This window comes from Necator americanus, chromosome II (assembly GCF_031761385.1).
Source record: "Necator americanus strain Aroian chromosome II, whole genome shotgun sequence".
Lineage (NCBI taxonomy): Eukaryota > Metazoa > Nematoda > Chromadorea > Rhabditida > Ancylostomatidae > Necator > Necator americanus.
Genome location: NC_087372.1, coordinates 21,961,839 through 21,987,281, shown reverse-complemented (window position 1 = coordinate 21,987,281; position 25,443 = coordinate 21,961,839). Strand labels below are relative to the sequence as shown.

At 41.8% G+C, this 25,443-nt stretch overlaps 5 protein-coding genes across 9 annotated transcripts; 1 reads left to right on the top strand and 4 right to left on the bottom strand.

Moving 5' to 3' along the window:
- Positions 1 to 846: 846 nt before the first annotated feature.
- On the bottom strand, positions 847 to 1,719 carry RB195_018991 (uncharacterized protein; the record flags this gene model as incomplete). Its single annotated transcript, XM_064186647.1, has 1 exon — positions 847 to 1,719. One exon carries the CDS (start codon positions 1,717 to 1,719, stop codon positions 847 to 849), a length of 873 nt encoding a protein of 290 aa, XP_064042528.1.
- RB195_018989 (uncharacterized protein) lies at positions 847 to 12,421 on the bottom strand (the record flags this gene model as incomplete). The annotated part of the gene is made up of 4 exons (XM_064186645.1): positions 847 to 1,678; positions 6,709 to 6,787; positions 11,172 to 11,534; positions 12,262 to 12,421. 4 exons carry the CDS (start codon positions 12,419 to 12,421, stop codon positions 847 to 849), a joined length of 1,434 nt encoding a protein of 477 aa, XP_064042526.1.
- Positions 11,211 to 11,462, bottom strand: RB195_018990 (uncharacterized protein; the record flags this gene model as incomplete). The annotated part of the gene is made up of 1 exon (XM_064186646.1): positions 11,211 to 11,462. The coding sequence occupies one exon, from the start codon at positions 11,460 to 11,462 to the stop codon at positions 11,211 to 11,213; it is 252 nt and encodes an 83-aa protein (XP_064042527.1).
- A 2,793-nt stretch (positions 12,422 to 15,214) lies between the features above and the next one.
- RB195_018988 (uncharacterized protein) lies at positions 15,215 to 15,553 on the bottom strand (the record flags this gene model as incomplete). 2 transcript variants are annotated; one of them, XM_064186643.1, is made up of 1 exon in its annotated part: positions 15,215 to 15,553. In XM_064186643.1, the coding sequence occupies one exon, from the start codon at positions 15,551 to 15,553 to the stop codon at positions 15,215 to 15,217; it is 339 nt and encodes a 112-aa protein (XP_064042524.1). The 2 variants fall into 2 exon arrangements, with proteins under 2 accessions (XP_064042524.1, XP_064042525.1); XM_064186644.1 differs by having other exon boundaries at positions 15,215 to 15,541.
- A 2,010-nt stretch (positions 15,554 to 17,563) lies between these two features.
- On the top strand, positions 17,564 to 24,115 carry RB195_018987 (uncharacterized protein; the record flags this gene model as incomplete). Of its 4 annotated transcripts, XM_064186639.1 has the most annotated exons (10): positions 17,564 to 17,767; positions 20,062 to 20,189; positions 21,579 to 21,700; positions 21,932 to 22,068; positions 22,143 to 22,295; positions 22,356 to 22,488; positions 22,538 to 22,655; positions 22,713 to 22,839; positions 23,661 to 23,748; positions 24,003 to 24,115. In XM_064186639.1, the coding sequence occupies 10 exons, from the start codon at positions 17,564 to 17,566 to the stop codon at positions 24,113 to 24,115; spliced, it is 1,323 nt and encodes a 440-aa protein (XP_064042520.1). The 4 variants fall into 4 exon arrangements, with proteins under 4 accessions (XP_064042520.1, XP_064042523.1, XP_064042522.1 ...); XM_064186640.1 differs by lacking the exons at positions 17,564 to 17,767; positions 20,062 to 20,189; positions 21,579 to 21,700 and having other exon boundaries at positions 21,964 to 22,068; XM_064186641.1 differs by lacking the exons at positions 17,564 to 17,767; positions 20,062 to 20,189; positions 21,579 to 21,700; positions 22,713 to 22,839 and having other exon boundaries at positions 21,964 to 22,068; positions 22,356 to 22,480.
- Between the last annotated feature and the right edge of the window lie 1,328 nt (positions 24,116 to 25,443).

The following is a 25,443-nucleotide window of genomic DNA, read 5'->3' as shown; positions in this document are numbered from 1 at the left end:
GACCACATTATCGGTCGTTCCGTAAGCTTCATTGCTCGTTTCAAGTTGCTAGTTATTGGTGCAACGTTAGACTTGCTTTTTTTTCATTACCGAAAGAGTTCGGAACGAGAGAGGAATCAGAAATAGATAAGTGAGCATCTGTGAAGCACGTGCAGGATGTGTCTTGCTCAGCACCAGGTCAATTTTCACCGCAGAAAACTAAGCCGATTTCCTCGCAAATGCTTTGAGTGCTGACCTACATGTTTACTTTTCTAGAGAATTGTGATGACAAAGAAAACACAGTTGAAGAATATTTCTTGGTCGTCACCTGCATTTGAAATAGGAAACAGAAACACACTGCATTTTCTACAGCAAATTATCTTCCTTTTTTCCTAAAATTTATCTCAACACGTTGAAGTGTTATCGGCGGTTTGTCATAAATACAAATAATGTAAGTTCTGAGTGGTTCCGCCAGCAAATTTGCAATCAATACGTGAATAGACTTCAAACTAAGAAATCGTAAGAAATCAATCAAATGCCCTTCTCCTCTCATTTGATTGCTTTCTCGCCGAATAGAGAATCGAACTGCATTAATCTGCAGCCACTAACCAATCATCATAGCCGGCTACAGATCCGGAAGAAACTGAACCTAATAAGTGCATCGACATCCTGCGATAGTAAGATCTCAAACGAAGGTATGGATTCCTTACAAAAGTTTTTGTTTTTGTTTTTGAAAGAAGAAGTTTTCCTGTCTTGTTTGCATGAATCTAATTGTCTAGGTCAACTGACTTCTTGACTAAGAAGTGAAAGATTTATTGTGAGGTCATAGTCATGAGAACAATGAGCGGAAACGTACAGGTATTACTTCTAATATCCAGGTGCTGTACGAGGAGGAGGACAATGGTCGCAGCCACCTCCAGCTCCAGTTTCTCCAAGTGGACCTTGTTCACCAGGAGCTCCAGGGTTCCCAGGGGCTCCGTCTCTACCTGGGTCGCCAGGGGGTCCTTGTGGTCCATCTTGTCCTGGTTGTCCAGGCGCTCCTGGTTGACCATCTGGACCCGGAGGTCCGGGAGGTCCTGGTGGTCCAGCAGGACCATCGGGTACGGGGACTTCCTCAACAATTCCTGGGGGTCCTGGTTCTCCAGGCTGTCCGGGTTGTCCATCAGCTCCAGGAGGTCCTTGAGGTCCAGGAGCACCTGGTTGTCCTGGTTGGCCATCAGGCCCTGGCTGTCCATCAGCTCCTGGGTTGCCATTGGGTCCTTTTGGTCCTGGGTTTCCAGGTGGGCCGGGAGGTCCAGCAGGACAGTCGAAGCAGAAATCATCGGCAGTTGGCACCGCATCAGGTGCGGCATCTGCACCGGGCTCTCCATTGGCACCGGGAAGACCATCTTTTCCATCTGGTCCATCAAGTCCAGGTGGACCGGGAGGTCCAGCGAGCCCGGACTTGCAGCTACAGCACGTTGGTGCTTGTTCGGATGCGTCTGACTGAACTCCAGCATCGCCGGAATCGTATCCGGCCTGACGCTTAACAATTCCTCCTCGAACTCCCTTCACTCTTTGCATTCGTTCGTACTGATCAAAAAGACCATTTGTTCGGTGCTTACAAAAATCGACTTCGGTTTGAAGTGAAGATTGCACGTGCTGCATGTAGTTGTAAAGAGAAGGAATAGCGACGATTGCCGTCAGAGTGGCGACGGTACTGCAAAATGCGAGAACATACAGTAACAGAGCACGGAGCATTAATGTTCAACCAATAAACAAAAGCATAATAGTATAAAGTACCTGATGCAAATACCAAAGAAGGCTATGCGGCGCAGGCTCTCAGCCTCATGCCATAGCTTCTTTTCATCGCTGCTATCGGAGGAATACATACCGATATCATCAATTTGCCCCTACCAGCTTTTATATCTTTTCGCGGTCCCGCCTCCCTCATCGGTTTACCGGTCCACGCGCGCGTTTTTCGAAGATCATTACTAAGTCTAATTATGTTTCCAGAAGTCATGCCTGTTACCAGGACTAGCAATCAAATCGTTAATTTAAGACAGTTTTACCTTTGTGATCATATCTGACCATAAGAATACAATTAAAACAGAATAAGTAGAGGATACCATCTATTTCAGTCAGTTACTATGCCCTCGTAAAAGTATACACACCAAAACGTTAAATATGTTAGAGGTACAGAAAAAAGAAGAAACAAAGTTAATTTGTGAAATGTGATCAAGGTCTCTGGGAGCGGTGAGTTAAGAGCAAAAGGTCTTCGTAATACTTTTAGCAGCCCCTTTCCCCTTCAGATACATAAAGGGTAACTGAAGAAGACTACGCATCATCTAATTTGCAACAGCCAGAGCCTCCTCCTATGGTATCTTCTCCTGAACTAGTCCGACTCTCAGTTATTTCCTATAGCCAGAGATGATATGAGATGTATATGCTGAGGCTCTCAACATGTACGGTCTTTTCTCTTCCGTCTTCTTTCTTTTTTCACTACACGTAGGCAGTATCATATGCGCTGTGTTAGAGGCATAGATAGTTAACTTTCTCTGTACAAAGGAAGCAGGAAAAAAAGTCGCAGAACAAGAGCACAGGAAAAGTGCTTTGTTCATTTGCTTCTACAGTATATCAAGTATATCTCTAAAAACACAACCTCTTGTTCGTGAAGGTATCACCTCACGAACCTGAGGTGGTACGAGCTTCAGGGGAATCATGTTTATACGTGGTCGTAGATTGTAAGGAGGAGGGTGATTCCGTTCATTTCTCCTTAATTGCCGTAAAAAACGGCCTGGAGGATGCGGCGCGTGCACGAGGCTGGCGCGCTCCAAGACAACTCTTCGTAGACAACAGCGCCCGAACACTCGAAGCCGCATTTGCCTTGCCGTTTTTTGCCGCAATTAGGAAGAAATGGACGGACTCACCCTTTTCCCCACAATCTAGGACCCCGTATAGGCATAACCCACTTGAAACCCATACCGCCCCAGATTCATGGGGTGATGCCTTTAAAAATGGGAACTTTCAAGGAATGACAGCCTCTTGTTTTGCTCTTCTCAGTACGTAGTCCTTGAGACTTCTTTGCATTTGGACCCACTACAGAAGAACACTCTTGTCTTGTTCGATAAGTCTGAAGAGCTTCGAAGAATAGGAATATAATCATATGCTTACTGCCGGACTTCATATGCACATATACGTAATAGGAAAGCAAATTAACTCAAGGATCGAAAGAAATCTTCGCTGACAAGAGTGTGGCGTCTTCAACAGCAACTCTACATCCCATACTGATTCAGTTTCTTACAAGCTAAATACTACATTTTTTGAACTGATTTCTTTAATAGAATTGCAACAAGCGACGTATACGCACCTCGCAGATGTCATTCACTGGACACCCTGTGAGCACGGCAATTTTTTTCATTTGAGAATTGCATCAATTTTTTCCTGTTTGTATAAGGTACTTCATACTCAGCCCCAACCCCTCCTCTGCAAACTCGCTGAAAATGCTCAAACATCTGACATTCATTTGCAAACAAACAGCGGGTGGACGAACTTGTATTGACCCCTGGCTCTCCAGCGCAGCCAAAAAAAAAAACTCCTTCCTGGTAATCTTCTTGTTAGTGGGATGGTCCTTATTTACATAACAAGCTGGAAGAGCTCTTATTTTAAATATCTAACCAGTAGTGTACGTCGGGTTTGACGCTTGGGTACCCGACAGATTCTTATCTTTCCCTCAACCTTGCTGTTATTCATTGCATACCGACAGGGCGCCGCTTGCTTTTCAGGTGTTGTAACAGCGAAAACTTCAAATCAAATGTAGTCCTCCATATCGGTTCGGCGGATCACAAATCTACAGCATGGTTCTTGTCTGGCGACATTGTTCCGTAAACCATAAGAGACCGAAAATCCGAGTTGTGTCAATGTTGTACATATCATAAAAAAACAACAAATTTAGTGAAAAGTGAAAAGTAAAGAGAAGTGAGAACAATCTTCGTTATCGTTGAAGAGTTGTGACACGAATGTAGCAATTTCGTGTTGCTCAGATCGTCTTGAACTTAATCTGCTTATCTTTTTCCTTCCTCATTAATTACTTCTACACTTACTGAATACAGATATTTTGACTCATTTTGCGGTAAATTCATGAAGTTTCGCCAAATATTGTAGAGTTAAGAAAGTTTCATGGAGTTTAAACACCAGAGCAAGATCGTAGATTGTTTCAGTTAAAAAAAGCTGTGTTACCTTCAGTCACTTATATTCCACGTTCTTCCTTCATGCGAGAAGGAGACTACCTCCCTTCTGCGAACTGTGTTTTTAGGCTTTGCCCAGAACTACAAATAGGGTAAACCAAACAGTGAAGTGACAGTAATAATGGACTAAATCGCAAAGAGACACCCTCTTGTAGTTGCAGTGGTTTTCAGATCTGTCGATATTCATGCCTAACAAGAAAGAAAGTCACTGTTTTGTGTCTCCTTATTTAGAGTTTGGCATAAAAACATCAAACGAGTTAACCAGAATGTCTAAAATCAATGCTTAATGAGTGTCGAGCGGTTCATGAACGTAGGTATGACATACATCGATTTTTATATAACCATATATACATGTGTACACTTATGTATATAAATATATATATATATATATATATATATATATATATATGTACATATACACCTGTATATATGGTCATAAAAAATCGCTGCAGTAACCTTTCCGATGAATAGAAATTTTCCTTCGTTTTGCTTTGGGTCGAACAAAAAGTCCGAAGATTGGACAAATCCTGTCTGCCCGTCTGCTGCACGCAACAGGAGATTGAAAGGTAGCAGAATAGCAGTCTATGTGAGGGATTATTACGCTCGAACATCTGTATGATAAACAAAAGGTTCACTCTCTCCTTCCGACATGAAAACACTTCATAATGCGATGCGTAAAAGCATCAAGGTCATATGTAAGCCACACAACAACGTGTTATAGGAACAGGATCGCGTAGCAGTTTTAAGAAACCCGCGTTTAAAAAAATGGTGGGGTAATAATTTGTAAACGATCGTCCAAATAATTGACCTTGATTTCCTTGCAAAAAAAGCAAAGACTCCCTCTTCGAATAAAATTTTTTTTGCCCATTCGATACAGATAGTGCTCCTCATGTCAAGCCGTTTTAACGAGCAAATGCAAAAAACTGAAATTAGTTAACCGTCTTTATCATAAATATGCTAACAGGCTCGACTTCAACTACTTTGACGAACTACTTACTCATTTGGAGAAACTCAGCTGTGTAGTCGCGAGGAGACGCAGCAAGTTTTTAGGCTACGAGAAGGGGAACAAAAAAATGGCCGGAGAAGGGAAAAACTGTGCCAGGGCCACTTGACCCAATAACTACAGAGAATGTTCCTTCCACTCCTGATCAGCACATCGAACAGCTGCGTCAGGAAAGAGGAGCTATTTAGCTTGCAATATTTAAATCGCCGAAACAGGAGCTACTTAAGTCCCAAAAAAGCGAGCCGAGACTTAAGATCTAAAAAATGAGAGAAAAACAAGTCGGGATTGTCAATTATCTATCTCACAGAGGATCTTAAGTCTACACATTCCGTATGGATTTTTAGATCCTCTACACGGTTGATAATAACTTCCATAACGTTCTAGGTTGTAGATATATGCAAGACCAATATTCAACACAAGAAAACGCTTGGAAATTTTCTTTCAGAACCTGCGGTTGAAAGGCAACAAAAAATGTGATGTTCTCGAACATCGTCGGTGTATGGCTGAGACCTTTTCATATTTTTCTGTCCCGCACTCTACTTCCACGAACATCCGCGCTTTCCTATTCCTTTTTTTTTATTTTGCCGTTATTATTTTAGCTGTGTTTCATCTCATCTTTCTTTGTTTAAACGCCGCTTTCTCTTGAATTTTAGACAGAAGACACCACCAAACGAAAAAAAAAACATTTTTGTTTTTTTCTAATAAAAGGTACTAATGAGCTAACAAAACTGGAATCAACTTTTAAAAAAGTGTGACGCTTTTCTATCACGACAAGTACTTTTGATACTTAGAGGTCACCGGACCTTTATGAACATGATGCATCTATTATGATTTCGGTATTACTTGGGAAATTCCAGAAACGCATCGACTAAAATAAGTCATTGCTGTAAGCATGCTTTACAAATGCCCTTCATTTTCCATAACCCAGTCTTCGCACTCCGATCTGTGAAAGTCCGAATTCTCTCTTTTTGTTGGTGGGGAAAGTGCAAGGATTGCCTTTTGTAAATCTCCTGTGAAATTATTGCAGATCAGGTTTCGTTCCTCTCATTGCGCTTGATGACTTCAACTGGACACTGCAGATTGGATCTAATCTTCTCAAGCATCATTACTTTCCGCTGTTACCCATTACCTCAAGCGAGGTTCGCTTCCTCTTGGTGCAGGCAGCGTTTTCGAAAGTGTGATCTATTATGAGGCTCAAAGTTTCGCCCGAGCTTCTAGCTCACAACAAAATGGTATCATTTCAGCTCGAGTTTGAATCTTTCTGATTCCACATTCTGTTTTCGTACAAAGTCTGCTTACCAATCTCTGAGAAGAGTGGATTTATGTTCAGAATTCGAAATGTTCACGTGAAGGACAGTGAACTTGAGGCTGCAGTGGAATTTTATGTGTTGCCTATTTTGCTATACATAAATAGAAAAATAAGGACGAGTGCATGATAATTGCTTTTCGACGCATGCGTGTTTGATGGTTTGAAACGCTGGAGTAAACAAGCCTTCTTACCTTTTTGGGTCAGCAGGAGGGCAACAAGACTTGATCGTAAGTTCGGCACCATAAGTCGTTGCATAGGCAGACTGCTCACCTCAGCTATTCTGAATCGAAGTCTGTTGCGTTAGCGGATCCGAAAGAAATTAGTGAAATTCAAGCAGCTTTAAACGCTGGCCAGCAGGAATAATTATTTAGCCTCACGCTGTTTAAAAATTCCAACAACTGCAGAATTCGATACTTCGATTGATGGCAAGTACCAACTAACTAAAACTCTTCCAGAAGGATGTTTGGAAATGCAGATAGAATAAGGTTCTGGAGGTAATACAGAATTTAATCAAATGTTGCAAAGACTGTCAGACGAAAACAGAAATCGCAGCTTTTCTAACTCTGAAATAGATCTAGTTGCGAAGAGTTTCTACACGAACACTTTCCGCTTTTAAACTGCTGTGTCAGGCCCGAACATGAATTATCAACGCGGATTCTTTCTTCGAAAGTGAACACAAATCAAAATCAAGTGCATGAAAGCTGGCACAACTCCGTGGCCTGCTTTTATATCAGCCGACTTTCTTCGGCCTAGTGGCCACTTGCTTTACATTTCTTCACCCGTGCACATGACAAGCTTTCTTCAGAACAAGAAGATCTGAAACGAAATTAAACCGTTCTTAAAAGGATAAAGGATAAAGTTTCTGGCGTTAATCAATCCGCTTGGGATGCGCCTCCACGTTCACTTCAGTTCAGAATCGTTTGAGGTTTACGAACGTGTATCTGGCCTATACAATGTTTTGCGGTGGCTAGCCGATGTGTCAAGTCAGTGTTTTTATCCTCCCAAACAAGTCTGGTACCAATTTATCGACCCCGGAGGGATGAAAGGCTTGGTGAGCACTAGGGCGGATTCGAACCTCCGATCGATCGTGCAGGAAGCGGGAGCTCTAACCGCTACACCACACTCGCCCTTAAACCGTTCTTATCCCTAAGAATGATGATAATATAATATCACCAAATATCATGATCATGCTATATAATAATGGGCTTAATCTGTCGTGTGTGTATGTGTGTTGTGTGTTGTGTGGTGTGTGTATGTATGTATGTATGTGTGTGTGTCACAAGATTCGAAAAAAAAGGGGTGCGGGTGCAACGGCGTAGAATTGTAGTGCCATAATGCAGTACTATGGCGCAGTAACTTCGTGTGCATGTCGCAAAAGGTAAGTGGGAAATTGCAGCCGTTTCACACCCGTGGCCACTACGCGTGTTGCTTTTCACCTCTATGACTCCTCTTTGCGTGTGATTCCTTCCACATTTGCCTCAGGTTGGTAGTATACCTTCCTCAGAAAGTGGAAACACGAATGAAACCTGCTGTTTAAATAGTAGACACCAGTCTACATTATCTAACGAGGACGTCTTTATCAGTACGATAATGACGTTCACGTCATTTTATGTTAAACATTATTCTTTGATAGCTATTGGAGAAAACAGGAAGAAAACCCATACTTCGAGTGATGTTTTAAAATTGTGTCTATATTATATTGGAATCGGAGGAGTGTTTGAAGCTGAAGTTTGAATATTCTAAAAATGTAGAACTGACGCGTTTAGAAAGAAAACTATGAAATCTTTTGCCTTTATGCCTGTAGAAAAAGAAAGACGAAAACATTATTAGAAAATCAGAATTCCGATTTTACAGCAAATGTCACTACTATTGATCAATTTTTGATTAATTTTGATTAATTTATTAGTGAAGGCGAGCGAAGAGAACACCATAAAAAGTTTGAAGTCCGGCTTCAGCCAGAAATTCATATAATAACGGGCTTATTCTGTCACGTGTGTGTGTTTCAGTCACGAAAATCGAAAAAGGGGTGCGACGTGTCCACCGACGTCGGATTGATGCGTTATAGTGCAGTAGTATCGCGCAGTAACTTTGTGTGCATGTCACAAAATGTAAATGGGACATTGCAACCGTTTCACAGCCGTGGCCACTGTGCGCGTTGCTTTTCATCTCTGTGACTCTTTTGCGTATCTATTTCCTCACAGATCTGCATCATCTTGGTAACATGCCCACTTCAAAAGTGGAAACACCTATGCAAACGGCTGCTCAAATAGTAGCGATCAGTTTACATGATCTGAAGTAGGATGTTATCTTTATCAGTACAATGTATACCAAAGCAGAGTTTGAAGCTGAAGTTCACATATTTTTTAAACGTAGAAATGACGCTAATAGAAAGAGAGCTATGAAATCTTTCGCCTAAATTTGCAAGAAAAAAACAAAGAAGAAGGCTTTTTTTTGCAGAAAATTAATTTCACCACTATTATGTTCCTTTGATCACTGATGGCGAGTGAGGGGAACACCACACAAAGTCTGAAGTCCGGCTTTAGCCGGACTTTCAGACTGCTAATACATTATCATCGAGTCACGGATCTCCCTCACTAGAGAGATCACAGCCGGTTAGTTGCGAGGCTACGTGGCGCGTCCCAAAGTGGCGGATAGGGGGCTAACAGTGGACCAAATGCGACCGTGTACCTTTCCTGATCAGACGCCTGAGACGCCTGTCCTCAGAAACTATTGAACTGGTACCAAAGAGAGCTGCACGAAGTGCTCAGAAAGTCACGTCCAAGACCGCAAGGCTTTGCAGAGAGGCGATAAAAGAGCATCTTAAGGAGAGAAGAGCAGCTGAAACTGCAGATGCGGGAAAGGGGAAACGCTATTTCTGTAGAGAATTCACCAATCGCAAGGGGAAGATGACTGCTCTTTGGAACAAAAATGGAACAACCATTGCATTGAGAAGGGAAATTGAGAAAATAGTCCACAATTTCTCCTCTGACAGCCATGTCCATTTGCTTCTTCATCATCTGGGTGAAGACGGATGTGTCGCTCCAGTGATCCTTCCGTATGAATTACGACATGCTATCGTAAAAAATTGTACAGCTCTCGGTCCTGACATGGTAAGATCAAAACATCTGAAGAATAGTTCTATTTCTTTCTTCTTATTCTTATCAACACTTCGGAGAGGGTCTTTACAAGTTACTTGTCGGAACGCAAGGTTCCTGAACAGTTGAACATCAGAAAAACCGTGTTGTCGAATAAGAAGAAGGATCCGTTTGACATCGACATCTATGACCAGTCCGTTTAATATCCGTCATCTATAAGTTTTTTTTTACAAGGGTTATCCTTAACAGTATTTAAAAAAAACACTAGATGAAGAAGCAGAGAAACAATGAGGGAAGAGGTTAAACACGATCGATCACAAACACATAGTTTCAAAACTGATAGAACTAAAAGAATAGAATTCCGCAAATTTGACAAAACTTATAAAAATTTGGTCTTTAGCTGAAACGTCACAAAACGATGTTCATAAGGAAATGATTCTGATGTCTCGTTCATGCTTGGCGTAACGAACATATCCGAATGCTCCAGGTTTGTATATCTGGAACGGGAAAGGAACGATAAATAACCTGACTTTCGAGGTGGGCAGGAGGGAAAAAGCAGCTAGGGGAACATATAGGAGCACCGGGAATGTAGTAAAGAAGACCAAGAACATGCGCCTTCTTGCTTTTCTACAGCACCACACTTCATCCTTTGACGTGTGCTTTAGAAATCTAAGCAATTCGCAGTCGAAAAAGTTATGCTAGAAGTATTGTACATCACGCAAGTGAAGAATAGGTTCTGAAGTTTTATTTCCGGTCGAATATTAGGTTCGCTGCCGATTTCTTTCAAAAAAAGCAGAATAAAATGACTCGAGATGAGTTTCAACGAAACTGCTGGAGCACAATGTGAGTTACTGCATTCCACGCGATACTACGTGTACTACAGAAAACCGCCGACACGCTGGTCAGATCTTCTCACGAAATCCTTCAGAAAAGCTTTGGACTCTTCTCCGAAAGGAGAAGCAACTTGGCTATTACTGCACTTGATAGGGCAAAATGGTGTCCGTTTCGTCAATTCGAAGAACAGTGGGAGTTAATGTAGTCCTCACTCCCCACTTTTTCTTTCATTTGTACAACCAACTTTGTACTATTAGATACATTTGCTTTTGGTGAAGGCATTACAAGTTGCACACACGTGCGCAGGTATTATATTAGGCTGGACAATAAGTCTTATCACAATTTGTCGTTTCCTCTGCTTTATTTTTTTTTTACTCAGCAATTAATCAATAATATTTGTAATCATCATTATTAATTACAACAGTTTCCCCACCTAGCAGGTCAGCAATCCCTTTTTCCCAGAAATGGGGAGACTGGGGATTGAAAAGGAAACTGACCGCCAGTTTGACTTCTCCAAAATTAGTGAAGATTTTCTTAGCTAGGAAAGCCTTGAGGGCCTGAATACGTGGTAGTCTGAGGGAGCAAGGTCGGGAGAATAGGGAGGATGGGCACCGTGTCCCAGCCTAACTTCGGTGTGGCCTTGTGGGAGCAGCTCATAAAACAACATTCCCTTAGAGAAACTCCTTTCGATGAGGGCGAAGAAGTAGAGATAGACAGATGAATACCCGGGTAAACCGAATGCCGTCCATCAAGGTGTGAGGGATTCATCGAGCAGTTTTGTGTAGCCGATGGTCTGGGGGCAGCTGATGACTGTTGATTGGAGTCCGGTCTCGTTGCAAGACTGCGGGTGTCGATCTCTGGATCCTCTTTGACATCGTCGAAAATGGCGGAGTCTTCGACAGTGTAGAGGCGTCCCGACTGGGGCTTGTCTTCGAAGTCGATGTCTCCGCTTGCAAAGCGAGCAATCCAGCGCTTGACAGTCCTGATGGTAGTAGTGCCCTCGCCCAATCTGCCATTGATGTTGCGGGCTCCTGCCGTTGCTACAGTGCCGCCACGCCATTCGTAGAAGATGATAGCTCGAAGTTGCTCTTGGGTAATTGATTACGTGATTAAAGTTAAGGAAGGCCATCCGGCTATATGTACTTATTGTGGAGAAGCCTAGAGAATGTTCTACAACCACAAGATGGTGCAACATGGGTTCCGCCCAAAAGTGGAAAGTTCAGGAAATTTTGAAAAATTGGTGACAAGACTTTCTCTCCAGTATATATACATGTGTATTGGACCAATGGTAATTAGAACTGAAAGGTTAATATAAATTAAGTACTAAATGCCTCGACACTGGGTGGCCACTTTTTAATGAAATCCTTTTCCCCCCCCTTTTTCCCTTTTTTTAATATCCAAAAGTCCTAAGAAAAACCATTGAAACAATTACAAAAAAAAAATAGCTAAAAAACCTAATATTTTGGGAAAGAGAGCTTATGAGACTGTATTTTTTAAGAATGTATGATTGTTTCTGACCTGTTAAGAAGCAGTTACGTGGTACTGTACACGCTGTCTAGTTTGAGCTTAAAAGCAAGCATAGGTAATCGAAGATGGCCTGCAACGTATCAGCATATCATATAACATTTTGGAAATTGGATAGCCCCAGACCTTTTCATTGAAGAGATATTGGGCAAGACTCGCTTCGAAATATCTTTGGTCTACCCCTATGAAGAGTAAAGGAAGGTGTCTGGCGTCAATCAACTCGCGTTCACTTCAATTCAGAATCGCTTGAGGTTTACGAACGTGTAGCTGGCCTGTAACGTGTACAATGACCTTTGGGGGCTACCCGATGTGTCGCGTCATTTATCCTTTTATCTTCCATTTTATCTTCCGTATTTTTATCCTTCCAGACAAGTCTGATACCAATTATTGATCTTGGAGGGATGAAGGTCTTAGTTGGCGCTAGAGAGGACTCGAACCTTCGATCGATCATGCGGCCGCAACGGAACCTCTTACCGACCCCGCTATACAAGCCCAGTCCAACTTTTTGTAGTTTTTTTCTCGAGCACAACAAAACTCTGCTAAGTGATTGTGATTGCATGCGAGGTTTACGACTGTAACAATAAGTCTGCCAATATATCAACTAATACCAACTATTCGCTAGTAATTTTGTTGTGGACTTTATGAGGACATATCCAAAAGTGTCTTTACAGTCGTTAATTGCACTCTTGGTAGTCAGCGTAGAACGTGCAGTAACGGATGATGCATTGCGTCCTCGGTGAAGAAAGGCGCTCGCGAGTCGCACGAAGAAATGGTGCAGAAATACAGCATTACCAACTGGACCTTGCTGGTGCTCTAGCAGAACAAGCTAAAAACTAAAGGGAAGAAGTATCACAAACATTATGTAGTCCTGTACATATAATATCATATGAAAAAAAACCAGGAACAAGGAAAAAGCGTTGAGGAGCTTGCGTTGCTCTTGGTTGGCTTGTGGAGAAGACGTAGCGTTTCGCTCCCGTTAAAAGATTTTTACGCAAATTTTATGTCCAATCGGATCCGTTCACTCATTTCGACATCATTTGCTTGCGTATCCAACAAAACGTTACCAACAAGGTCGTTGTGTAGGGAGCTATTTTAGAGCCAAGAATAAGCGATGGTAGCCAATTTAAGTGAAAGTATCTCATCTGCTCTGATAGCAGCGGTTTGTTAAAGTCCTCTGTTAACTCTTTCAGAACACAGTGTCGAGAAATGTAGAACGTTCGTGATTTATTTACTAACTACCTATTAGTAAATAAATAAACTACTCATTATTATTAGTAAGGGGCGGGTGTAGCGCAGTCGGTAAGAGGATTCGCTGTGATTGCATCGATCGTTGGCTCCAAACCGCTCTGATACCAACAAAGTTCTTCATTCCTTCACGGTACAGGGAAAATGCTAGATTTCTCTGGGAGGATAAAAACAGACTTGACACAAACGTCCAAGTCATTGTAAAGCTTCACGCGCATTCACAAACCTGAAAGGGTTCTAAACTAAAGTCGAACGCGTAAGCGCATCCCCAGAAGGATTGTCGTGCAGTTTATCCTTTCCTTATTTAAACACTACTAAAAAAAGGTGGGTGTGTGTAAAGCTGACTAGCATACTGAAGGCGATGGAACTGCGCTGACTATGGACAAAATGAGGCAACTGTCACATATCCTATTTCATGAAACAACTAGCCAAAGTTGCTCTATTTTAAATCTATCTGTGCACTTTTTTAAATGTGAGTGGAACAAGTGGTGGAAACTTAACTTTCATATCACACGAATTCCCACTAATACCGCAAGTGAAACTTGAGGCAGTGCAACTGCGAAGTGATTCATTTAGTGAGCATCGTTTTTTTTTAAATTTACTTTCATCCGGTAAGCAATACTGTGATGTATTATCAGAGCATGAACATATTAATATTCTGCTTGAATAACCCACAATGCAGGTGTCAAAATTGAAACAAACACTTGGGTCGGCGGTCTCCATCGCAGTGCATTAGAACATGAACTGAATTCCGCAAAAAACAGTTCCGCCGCCCAAAACTCATTGCAAAACTGATCGGGCGCGCGATTAGCGTATACTAGCCAGATAATCACCGGATCAAACTGCAATCTTATTGGATGTGCTTGAAACGTAGACTCTGTGAAATTAATTGGTACATAATGAATTAAAATACCAATTAACTAATTGAGTCATTCTTCAGAGTTTGCTTTGGAGTGTCGTCATTGAAATGTATGAGGCAACGATTCGCGGTTTCGCTGATGCTAGCCCCATAGCTATCATCGCCTCATAAACTTCAAAGAAATGGAGAGAGAAAAAAAGAAAGATGTCTCGAAAAATTCGTCCTTTAAAAAAAAGGACGTTCCTCGCAGTTACCCGGTGCAAAAGGACATTCAAATATTGCAAATATTGCAAGTGTTTTGCGACGTCATCTCGTGTTCGAAGAACAATCGGATAGCGGGACGCATATTTGTACGCTTTACTTCCTTTTGTTTTCACGCAAATTTTTATTCACACTTTAACTCCATTTTTCCATTATGCACCTTTAATGAACAAACGAATATCACCTCTGTTTGTTTTATAATATGTGATGGAGGCTATGACATCCATAGTATTAGGCTCCTTTACGATTTCATACTTCATGAATGCTAAATCATGGGATTTACTGTGGTGCTACCGTTGAATGCCTAAAAAAAAACAGTTTCAAATAACAGTTAAATTTAAGTTTATAATTAGAGTTAGAAGTTTTCAATTAGAGAATTAATTCAATTTTCCCTTACACACAGTTTTGGAAAAACTAAAATGTCAATTTTCAAAGAAATGTACACCTGTTTTTTTAAGTACATATTTCAGAGCTGTTTTAGCTCACCAGCGATACGCTATGAAATCATAAACATCACACTTGATCGTTGTGCGCTGCGAATTTACCTCGTGTACAAACGGAAGAACAGCTAAAAACTGGTGAGAGAGCTGAAATCGGAATCCTTCTCTGAGCAAAAAAGAAAACTTTTCAAAACAGATCCCCGCGTAAATGTGAGGTAAATACTAGGATGTTTATTGATATCCTTAAGTTGTCATTAGGAGAGTCTCCAACATTCATATAGGTATTATATATAATCTTGTGCTGTAAAAGCATCGGACACAGCATTAGAAGCGGTAGTCAGGTCAAAATGACCTGAAAGTTATACAGTTGCCCAAGCGGCCGCGCTTGCGGTACCACGCTGACATCAACGATCGGTACCGTGGTAGAACCGTCGTAATTTCACTCAGACTGCAGCGATGAAGCCAATGAGAGTAGTTCCTCCATTTCAATGCACCCAACTCCAAGCTGTTCTGATCCTATATGCGCTCTGCTGAGGAGAATCGTCCTTTTTGTGTACAGTACAGTAACCTTGGCAGTGTTAAGTCCGTAGTAGTGCTGCAACGGCATACGGTACCTGCAGTCGGTCATGCAGAACGACTTTTGTGCTTTTTGTTCAGAGGGGAAAAATCCGCACTCATGTAATTCTCGCCATATCGCGTTGTCCTGGATTTCAGCTGTTTTCTCCAGTTTCGCTGTCTCCGGAGAATCATTGAATGTCGCTGTCATCTTTGCTATCATTCATTTGGAGAGGAGAGCAGCTACCCAGTGGGGTGTGGTCGTAGTTTCTTCTCAAAGGCCATCCGGACCATACGGAGCCGAAGAGCCCAAAACAGAAGGAAAGGGTTCTCGACGTGATTGCCGTGATTCTTCAGATGCTTCTATCATCAGAGAACTGTTTAAAGTTCCTTTTCTTTCTCGGTTTCCTAGAAGCCATCGAGATCTGGTTGAACCAGTATGTAATTACGAGAACAAGCAGGTATTGCAGTCGGCCCACGAGAGCTATCCCCTCAAGACTTTTTAACGTCCAGTCTTCACCGGTTCCGTGTTGCTCGGATGCGCTTTTAGAAGAAACACTACGGCTGCAACCGACGGAGCAGCTGCTCTCCTCACCCAGTGAATGATAGCCAAGATGACAGCGGCTTCTCAGTGGTTTTCAGAAAGTCCAGGGAAAGATAGCTTTCATGGGTCACCTGTACATTTGATTGTTCTTGTGACTACTGACTTTATCGGTCTCGATACCAATCTAGGAGTCCCAAGGAGAAAAGGAATCTCAGAAACGTCCAAAGAAAGGAGCGTCTGAAGACCGCTAATCACGTGGAGCTCTTGGAACACGAAGTCCACCTGGGAGCGATGTACTAGTGAGAATTTCCCGATCTCCTGAATTGCTTTGAAAGATCAACGAAACTGTTATGCTTCACAATCTCTCCATCTGAATGACGCGGAAGTTTCGGTCCGAAAACTACCATTTGGATCTAGAAGAAGGAAATAACCACGAGAAATGCTGCGCTCGTTGGAGTCACAAAGATGTTGTGGAGATTCCTAGTTGCTTTGGAACTTTCCAAATATGGTAAAGCTGGACAGCGGTTCCGTTCATTAGCCCATTGTTTGTTCTCTCACAAATAATTCGGTCTTCTCAACTGATCTGAAGAGGTATTTTTCACCTCATACACTTAAATTTCGGCAAACAAGTGATATAAAAGAGTGGCAGGATAGAGAAAGGTAGAAGAAACTTTTGATATGAGAAGACATCAGAGCGAAATATTAGTTTAATAACTCTACTTTGTCACATGCCTTCAAAGTTGGCTGTCAAGTCTGTCCTAATTTTCTTTGGAAAATTTCCAAAGAAAAAATTTCTTCTTAAATATATAGAAAATAGTCTTCTCTGACAACCGAAAAATCTCACACGGCGGCAAGAATCCTGCGTAAACTTACCAAAATTGCTGTGAAAATTGAGGATAACTTCGATTTTTTCTTCCAGACAGGGTTTTCCAACTATGTATGTTTCAATAATCTTGGATACTCGAAGGAAATCGTAAGATCATTTGCTTAACACATTAGTCAACTTCAAGTATTGGGTCATCCATTAAATAGCGCAGCATTCTATATTGCCCTGGTTTTCCAAATTTGTAATTAACAAGATCTCAATCTAAAAACACCCTTCTCTGTCTTTTGCAGTCAATTTCCATACCTATACGGCATTGAAATTCAATGACTTCTTCCCAAGAATTACCTATACGAGGCGAAAAATGCCTCTTCAGAGCAGTTGAAAAGACCGAACTGTTTGTGGGGAAAGAACCAATAAGCTAATGAACAGAACCGCTTTCTAGCTTTACCATATTCGCAAAGTTCCAAAAGCGACTATAAGTCTTCACAGCTTCTTTGCGACTCCAACGAGCACACCATTTCTCGTGGGCATCTCTTAGTTATTGTCGAGAGTTTGCAGAACTTTTTAGAGAAACAAAACTCCTCTGTCTTTTGTCTTATTTTGGCTGGTGGTGCACAACTCAGCGCTATCTAAATCCTAAACGGGCTGCTGTTCTTATCATTTTACAAACGACAACTTCTCTAGTCGCTCCTGATGAGCACAACACCTCGATTTCGTGAGTTCGATGAAAATAGTTTTTTATTCATCCACGAAAATTTTGAAATGCACATTTTTTGGCGTGAGTCAGAAAAACACGGTTGGATCCCCGTTCTTTAGCGTTGTTCCACCCTTCTTCTCGTCGTCTTCACCTCTTGGTGTTGTGTATGATCGGACTGTTCAATTCAACGTATATGAACGTCAATCTGGCCATCACAATGACATGCATGGTCAACTCCACTGCCATAGCAATTGCTGAAGACATAGACACAGGAGGTGATTGGTCGAAGGATCCGAACTTGACCTCCGCCTTTGGAACAAGCGACACCTGCTCATCGGCCCCGGGAACTCGAACAGTGCTTGACTACGGGGTATGGAAGTCTTTCTGTACTAGATTTTGTGACAGAGACCGAAGATTAAAGACAGCATATTCCTAAATTGGCGGCGATGATGGACAATATAGGGCTTGGAGCGCACATTACGAGAATGAGGGTGTTCATGCTGAATTCCATTTAATCGTCTTGAAAAACGGCGTGAAGGACCGCTCGCGGACACTCGCGAGTACGAGTATGGCGCCTATTGGGGTGTCGTAGAAGTTCCTCCGTTTTTCAGGACGTTTGGGGAAATGGGCGTGAGAACGCTCACATTCGTAATCTACATCCTATACTGTTTCTGACAGAACTTCATGCTACGCTGAATCTAAACTGTCTAATAAGAAATTTAGGTGTAAAAAACAACGACATTTTTTGCTAGGCAGTTTATAGCATCAGGTTCAACCAGGATGGTTCCTGTTATCTGTATGACCTATGAAAGCTCAAATGAAAACTTGATGAGTGGTGTCGAGGCATAGGCGAGGTTTCGAGATAAAGACTCTATGTTACTGGACAGGCGTGTCTGCGTACTTCACAAGTGTTAAGTGAACTTCTCGCAAATCTAGGGTTCAGACAACAGGAAACACTCGGAAACATAAGTCCGCACGTGAACACGACAAAATGAGTTACGCTTCATTACGAAATAAGGGAACTTTCTGGGGGAGTTGCCTCCAAGCAGATTACAACAAATTAACAAAAGATCCTATTGCTCTAGCAAGATGCATATATATTGTCATTCTGCAGAATGCGGAAAGTCATTATCTGTGTTGGAGTGCTCTTGTTGACTTACATGTCTATGTTCTTGGGTTTCTGGTGGTTCAAATTTAATTTTTTAAAGCTGTCCCGAGACTTCATTCGATTGAGAGAAAGCCGAAAATTTTTATCCTTATGAGAGAAAGGATTTTTATGCGGGATATGTTTCACGTGTTTGGTCTCGGCTTGCTGCTGAATCGATCCTCTCTTTGGTAGCTTCCGAGGTTCTAGGTTTTTTTCACGATACATATTCTCGCTTCGTGAGGGTGCTTAAAGCAATAGCTCTTGCGCCACGTTACAATAAATGGCGATCTTAGAGACAAAACTCAGTAGAGTTTGTACGTTGTGATCTCGTGCTTTCAAAAGAACGGCTAGTTCGGAGAGAAGGACGGATATACAGAAACATTTGCAAGTTAATATCGAAATTATTTTCCGCAGCACTTGCAAAGTCACGTGCTTGCTTAGTTTCAGTTTCATTACAGCCACATGTTAAACACCTGAATTTCTCAAGGGAAAAAGGAACTTTAGAAACACTAACAATTGTAAATAAAATTCAGGGATCGCTGGTGTGGAATCATGCTGTGCAGAACCTACTTTTCTCTGCTTCCTTTTGGGGCGCACTCGTCACGATAATCCCGGCAATCTTCCTCGTGCAGCGGATGAACAAAAAAATCGTTCTTATGCTTTGTGTCGCAAACAAGGTGAGACAAAGCTACAAGCGCTGCCCGCGAGTATACAGAACTTCGATCAACGCTCCCTATCGCATTCTTATCAGTTTGCGTGAATCTGCTCCTGCTGCAATCCTCTTGTTATGTTGATTCTCAGTGCTCTTATTATGCGCACTTTAGCCAAGCATCCAATATGTCTTCTTCCAATTTTTTTGTTGGTTTAATTCTAAAACTCCTGGATTTCTTAAAGAAGTTGCTGAAGAAAAGTAGAAGGGAGAAGAAATAGAATCTGCTCTCTGGAATTTTTCGCAAACTACTAGGAAGCGAAAAGTTGAGTACAATTCGACTCCATCGACTCACTTTCTTTCCATCCCAAAACCAAGTATTTCACTACAAAATTGCTGAGGCGGAACCAAATTTCCTGTATTCGAGAAATTTCCGGGAAAAGTAATGGAATGCATTTCAGAACAGTTATTTCAAGATTATCATCTATGTATATAATTCCGAGCACTGTATGTAACACGGCTGTTATTCGCACCGCTAAACGGCTTTCAGTTTCACATCAAATGAATCACTCAGTGACTGCCTGAATTATCTTCGCCTTTTCCCACATAGAAATCTACGATAGCTTAGCTACGAAACATGTGTTTAGAAAAGCGTAGTCAATTTTGCCGCTGTGTGAGTACCACCATCAGAGGCTTTAAAAGTAGCGAGTTGAAGAATAAGTGGCGTGTTTTTCATATTCAATTTAAAGAATGCGCATAAAACTAAAAAGTACTACTAAAGCGCTACGGTTCTTTCGACAAGGAATATTTCACTCTGCAAGAAGGTGATGATCCGATTTTTCAATATTATTGATTCATGGATCTTCAGATTACTGAAATGGGGTGTCAAATGGGCAAAACGAAACATTTTCGACATCTTCTACTCTCTGTATATAATCCATGTGATAAGGCCTCTGAAGCTTCTCCGAAACTTCCATTGCATATGGAGAGAACCGAGTGAGGAATGGAAGTTTAAAAATGAGAACAAAACTTGGAAAAATATGAGAGAAATGTAGAAGGACATGAAAAAAAAACAACAAGAACTACTGACAAAATATTAAGAAATGAGAGAAAAATGTTGAAGAAATGGGAAGAACAAAATTTAAGAATCTGTTGTTGAGCAATTTGCAGTGGTTTTCTTTGTATTCAAAAAAAGGAAAAAATTTCAAGTCCTTCAAGTTTTTCAGTTCACTCACTTACGAAGTTTTCATACGTTTCACTGCAATTAGTGGACCGGGTATGTGATCAATTTTTGAGGTCATGGCTATCTTTGGATATCGAAGGAAAAGAGCGAGTAGTATGTTGAAGCATTGCCTCTTCTCCACTCACAGCAGTAAGCTCGGCTTCAAAAGCCTCATCATCTGGATCAGACGCAAGAAAAAAGATGTGGAAAATGGTCCCTTGACACTCCACTATAATAATTTAGAAAACGAGGATCAACAAAACCAAGAATACAGAATTATCCTGTCGGATAGAGTGAGAAATTGCCTAATGAATGATGTACAGCACTTCAAAAACACTTTGTACGTCTCCGTTTGTTTTTTGCATTGGAAGAAAAAGGCTCACAACTTATTCTTGAAGCAACTCCACAACGAATTGATAACACAAATGCTCTGACAATCTAATTATCACTGCAGCTCTGTTATACTACTTGTCAGGATCCCACTTCATCGCAGTATTCAAAAGATCTTTTTTTTTCCGGCGGCTGTTAATCTTCTTCTCCCATACTTAGCGATCAACTATGGAGTACACGCAGTTTTTGCAGCCAGATTCATCCTTGGCACCGGAGAGGTTTGCACTTTTCCTATTATATTTTATTCCAAACATATATCTATATCCAAATTAAGCCCAGTTGCATTTGGAGGAAATGTTTCCCATTTCTTTTTGATATTAGCCATTCCTTCTTCTGCTTTGTTCAAACGTTCTTAAAAAGAGACACGTTACTTCATATATTCTGGTTGTAACATTTCTAAAAGCCATTGAAAATGGTCATATGAAGGTTCCGTGTCATTTTACCTTCGAGTGTTTTGAAGTTTGAGTGAAGTAAGAACTTGCATGATTTCTTGCAACAGCTCTCTCTCAGCATGTAATAAACCATTTACTCCACATCTAAGCACATCACTAACATAGCTGATGATGGATTATAACATGAAGGATGGAACACCCGAAATTCTTGAAAGTCAGATTGTTTCTAGTTACAAAGGCAACCACACAGAAGCGAAAATATATCCTGTATTTCTAGTCCTTCATTTATCCCTGCATCAACACAATTGTCGCCAGTTGGTTTCCCATGGATGAGAGAAGCACGGCAGTAGCACTTTTCACTACAGGTAGCCTCTGATTTAGTGGCCGTACCGAATCCATCACATCCATTGTAGGAAATCAGGTGGCTTTATTCTTTGGGAACCCGTTTGCAGCACGCTTGTGCGACTCACGTTTCGGATGGCAAGCCGTGTACCACAGCTCCGGTGAGGCAACCCCTTTGTTGCAAAAATACAAGGATCTTCTTTTAGCGCGCCCGTTTGAATCAACGAACGCTTTGGATTAGTAACATGAAACGTCCTTCTATATGCAAAGAATACTAATGTTTTATGCACATTTCGCAACGCTGACACAGCCTGGACGATGAGTCAAACGATGTTGCTGCAGGATCTGTACTTTACAAAGGAAACCAGCTCCTCAAATTGTTGTCATTACAGCGGCGATGGGCGTAGCATGGTGTGTCGCATGGATGTTGCTGGCATCTAATACACCTGACGAATGTCGTGTGATGAAGATGGAGGAACGACTGTACCTCAAGAGAAACGCTGTTCTAGCCAGAGAGGACAACAAAGCAGTTAGTAACAACGGCTCTAGAGAAAATGTTGCAAGAGAGTCATTTTCAAAATCTGCTCGCAATGGCAATTTTAGCGGGCGCCCCCAATTCCATGGTTTAAAATTGTCACGAACAAAGCTTTCATCGCACATCTGGTTGCCACTTGGATTCTCACGAATGTGGTCACCATAATGATGGTGTACTTGCCTACATACTTCAAGGATGTACTGCTGCTAGGGATTGTTATGGTGATTTAGCACAATGTTCGGTGATTTTGCGAGCACCTACAATTATTCCGCATTTTTCAGAACGGGACTTTCACTTCTCTACCAATGATGTTCAATTTTATATTCAAACTCTCTTGGGGCGTCCTAATGGACAAGTTGAAAAAAAGGAAGATTCTCACTCGAACACTTGGAGTCAAGATATCACAGTGCTTCCGTGAGTTCCTACCTGAAAGCTCAGAACAGCTCTTAGTTCCTATTTATAGCAACGTTTGGGGTGGCGCTAGGTCTCATCCCTGTGGTCCTGTTCGTCACATGCCAAGAACCGGCTCTCGCGCTCTTCCTATTCTGTCTCAGCAACATGTGTCTAGGAGCTCACACAAGGTAAGTGCGACTAAATATAGTGGATGCTTAGGACTGCAATAGTAGAAAGTATTCCAGTGGAGCCTATACCTCATTATTGTCGCTTGCTCCACAGTTCACTCCCACACTGTCTTCAATTAGTGTTAGCACTTCTATGCTAGCTCAGCTTACTACGCCGTTTATGGTTTCCTTCATCAACTCCACCGTGCGGTTTGCTTTTGTTCTTTACGTTGGGGAAGGTTCGCAGACGACGGGCCGGAACTCCTGATTTCTAGCTTTTAAACGCTGTAAATACAAATCAAATTTTGAAGTTTTGGGCGGACAGCTTCGGGTTTCATCACATTTTTATTATTTCCGCATTTCGTTCCAAAAAAACAAGGTATATAAAATGGTTCAAGGTTCTTTCATTCGTATTCCTCTATTTCTCGAGTTCAATCTTCTCTGTTACGGATCCACAATTAATGTTAATCACCAAAGAATGTTCTAGAAACCAAATCACAAATAAATAGTTCTTTTTTCGAATTTTTATTAAGTGATGTCGACAGTTTGCTAAAGACAGCGTGCCATGTCATTGTCGATGTTGAGACCTGTACGGGAATACATAGGGATCCAGAGGTGGTTCACAGATATGAGCGCAATCTTCAATCCCACTTGGTAATTCATAAAAAGGCTTCGTTGTACCCGTGTTCCCAATAATGTAGCTTATTGTGGGAGTAGAACGAATGCAATGTGAAAGCCGGTGCGCGTCTGTGATTGCATAGGTGGAGCTGCTGCTTCTGCTCATTGCAGCTATACTAGCTGGGTCGAACGACTACGGAAATGCCTGTGTGCTCTACCGAGGACGACATCGTAAGAGGCAATTGAGACTGTTTCTTACGCCTTTTTTCAAACTAGTATGTAGACATAATTCAACGTCATCACTTATAATGGTGAAATGCACCCTTACCCCCTCCATTATATATCACAAGATATCACAACACTCTGTCTTTGAGTCCTAAATATATTCCAAACTTTTGACGATTTTAGGGAAGCATTGAGGAATGGAACAATCTATTCCTGCTCACAGCATTGATGTGTATTTTCTCTGGAGTTATTTTCGCTATATTCGGATCAGGTACTTAATTTACGGAACTTGCTTCGTGTCATTGATCCGTCTCATTCCATAGACGGTAGGAAGTAAATTAAAGAATCAATAAGTATAACAGTTACAGAGAAGGCATTTAGACGCAGATACGTTCCTTGTGGCGCAGTACATTAACACTCGACTAGAATTCTGAGTTTGTGAAGACTAATCGAAATTGTCGTTCTAATAACACAAAGTCACAAGTTTAACTCAACATGAAGAACACAAAACGCTAATTTTTACAGGTGATTTACAAGAATTCGCTAAATCACGGAAAGAAAATATGGCTGAAGACGGAAATCTCCTATCCCCTTTACAAGCGGGGACCTTACGAGCAGACTCAGTGTCAATGTTGTAATCTGTTTTACATTGCTAGAATTACTGTACAGAGCTTCGATTTCCCCGCATTTTTTTTAAATTCAAGTGTTCTGCATCTAAACTACACAATATGACTGCGAAGGAACCCGCAAGACAATAAGAAGGGTGTGAAAATTCTGAAGACTGGTCACGTCTTATAAATCGTTTAAAAGAGTGTTATTCTTTAAAGCAAGAGGGTGTCAGCAAAGTGAGATTCGCACAAAAGAAGATGGAGAAACGAACTTTTATGAAGCTTTCGCACCGGATTTCTAAATTACACGTGAGAAAGTATATAAATAGTGAATACTCCAACTTTTCTGAAAATTGTAAAAACGATCTAAAAAAGAGAAATACTCGAGTAGCCAATCCACAGCATACTCCTACAACGTGATAATTCAATTACTAAACATAGAATTTTAGGATGGAGAAGGGAGGTAGGGCTGAGACTTAAGGAACAACTCAAACGCCGATCTACGTCAGCGAGAGAATAGAATTTTTGTTTACTAAATACTAAGGGGCCCTCAACAAGCGGTGGTGAAACGAGATCTATGGAATATGGTAGATGGAGGACCGCTTCTCAACCTAGCGCATCAAGTTGGCGGCAAATGACCGAAGTGTCCGCGCCTTCTGGAGGGAATGAACGAGGGACATCACGGTCACTTTTCTAAGATTGCAGCGACCAACGGAATTACCGCGTGTAGGCATTGGGATAGCATGGGTGTCTGACACCAGTTCCCATCACAGCATACCCGCAAGTCAGAGCAACAGAGGTGAACCTTCCATTGATGTTGACTCGGTAGTGGCTGCCGAAATAGCTGAACGGCTCAGTGGAGCCAAAAGGAACGCCGACTATCGCTATCTTAGGATGGAAATATCCCGCAGAAACTCTGTTCAGCGGGGGAGAGGCTGAAGTGACTGAGAGAGATGCTAACTCGGCACGAAAGATTGGTCTCGGTCAGCGACTACCCATCACGACACAACTTTCTTGTAGCCTATAGCGTGTAGTTGAACCTCGATGAAGCACGCAGAAACGCCGAGTTGTGCAGCCATCTCCAGTAGCGTTCGGCATATGCTGGTACGGTGATGTCCATTGTGTGCCAAGACGTCGAAAGAGAAGTTCCCCTCGTCGAACCAACGAAACCCCCGTTTTTTGGCGGTAGCGCCTCCTCTTCCAACGTCTCGTTGGTGTTGACGGCTATCTAAGGTGGCCTATGGCGTTACTTCCACTCATAGAAGAAGATCACTCCGAGATATCCATTTGTGTTGCAACGGTAGCAGAGCAGATACGCGGGGTTCCCACATATTGGCCAGGGAGTTTTTGGAACCGCC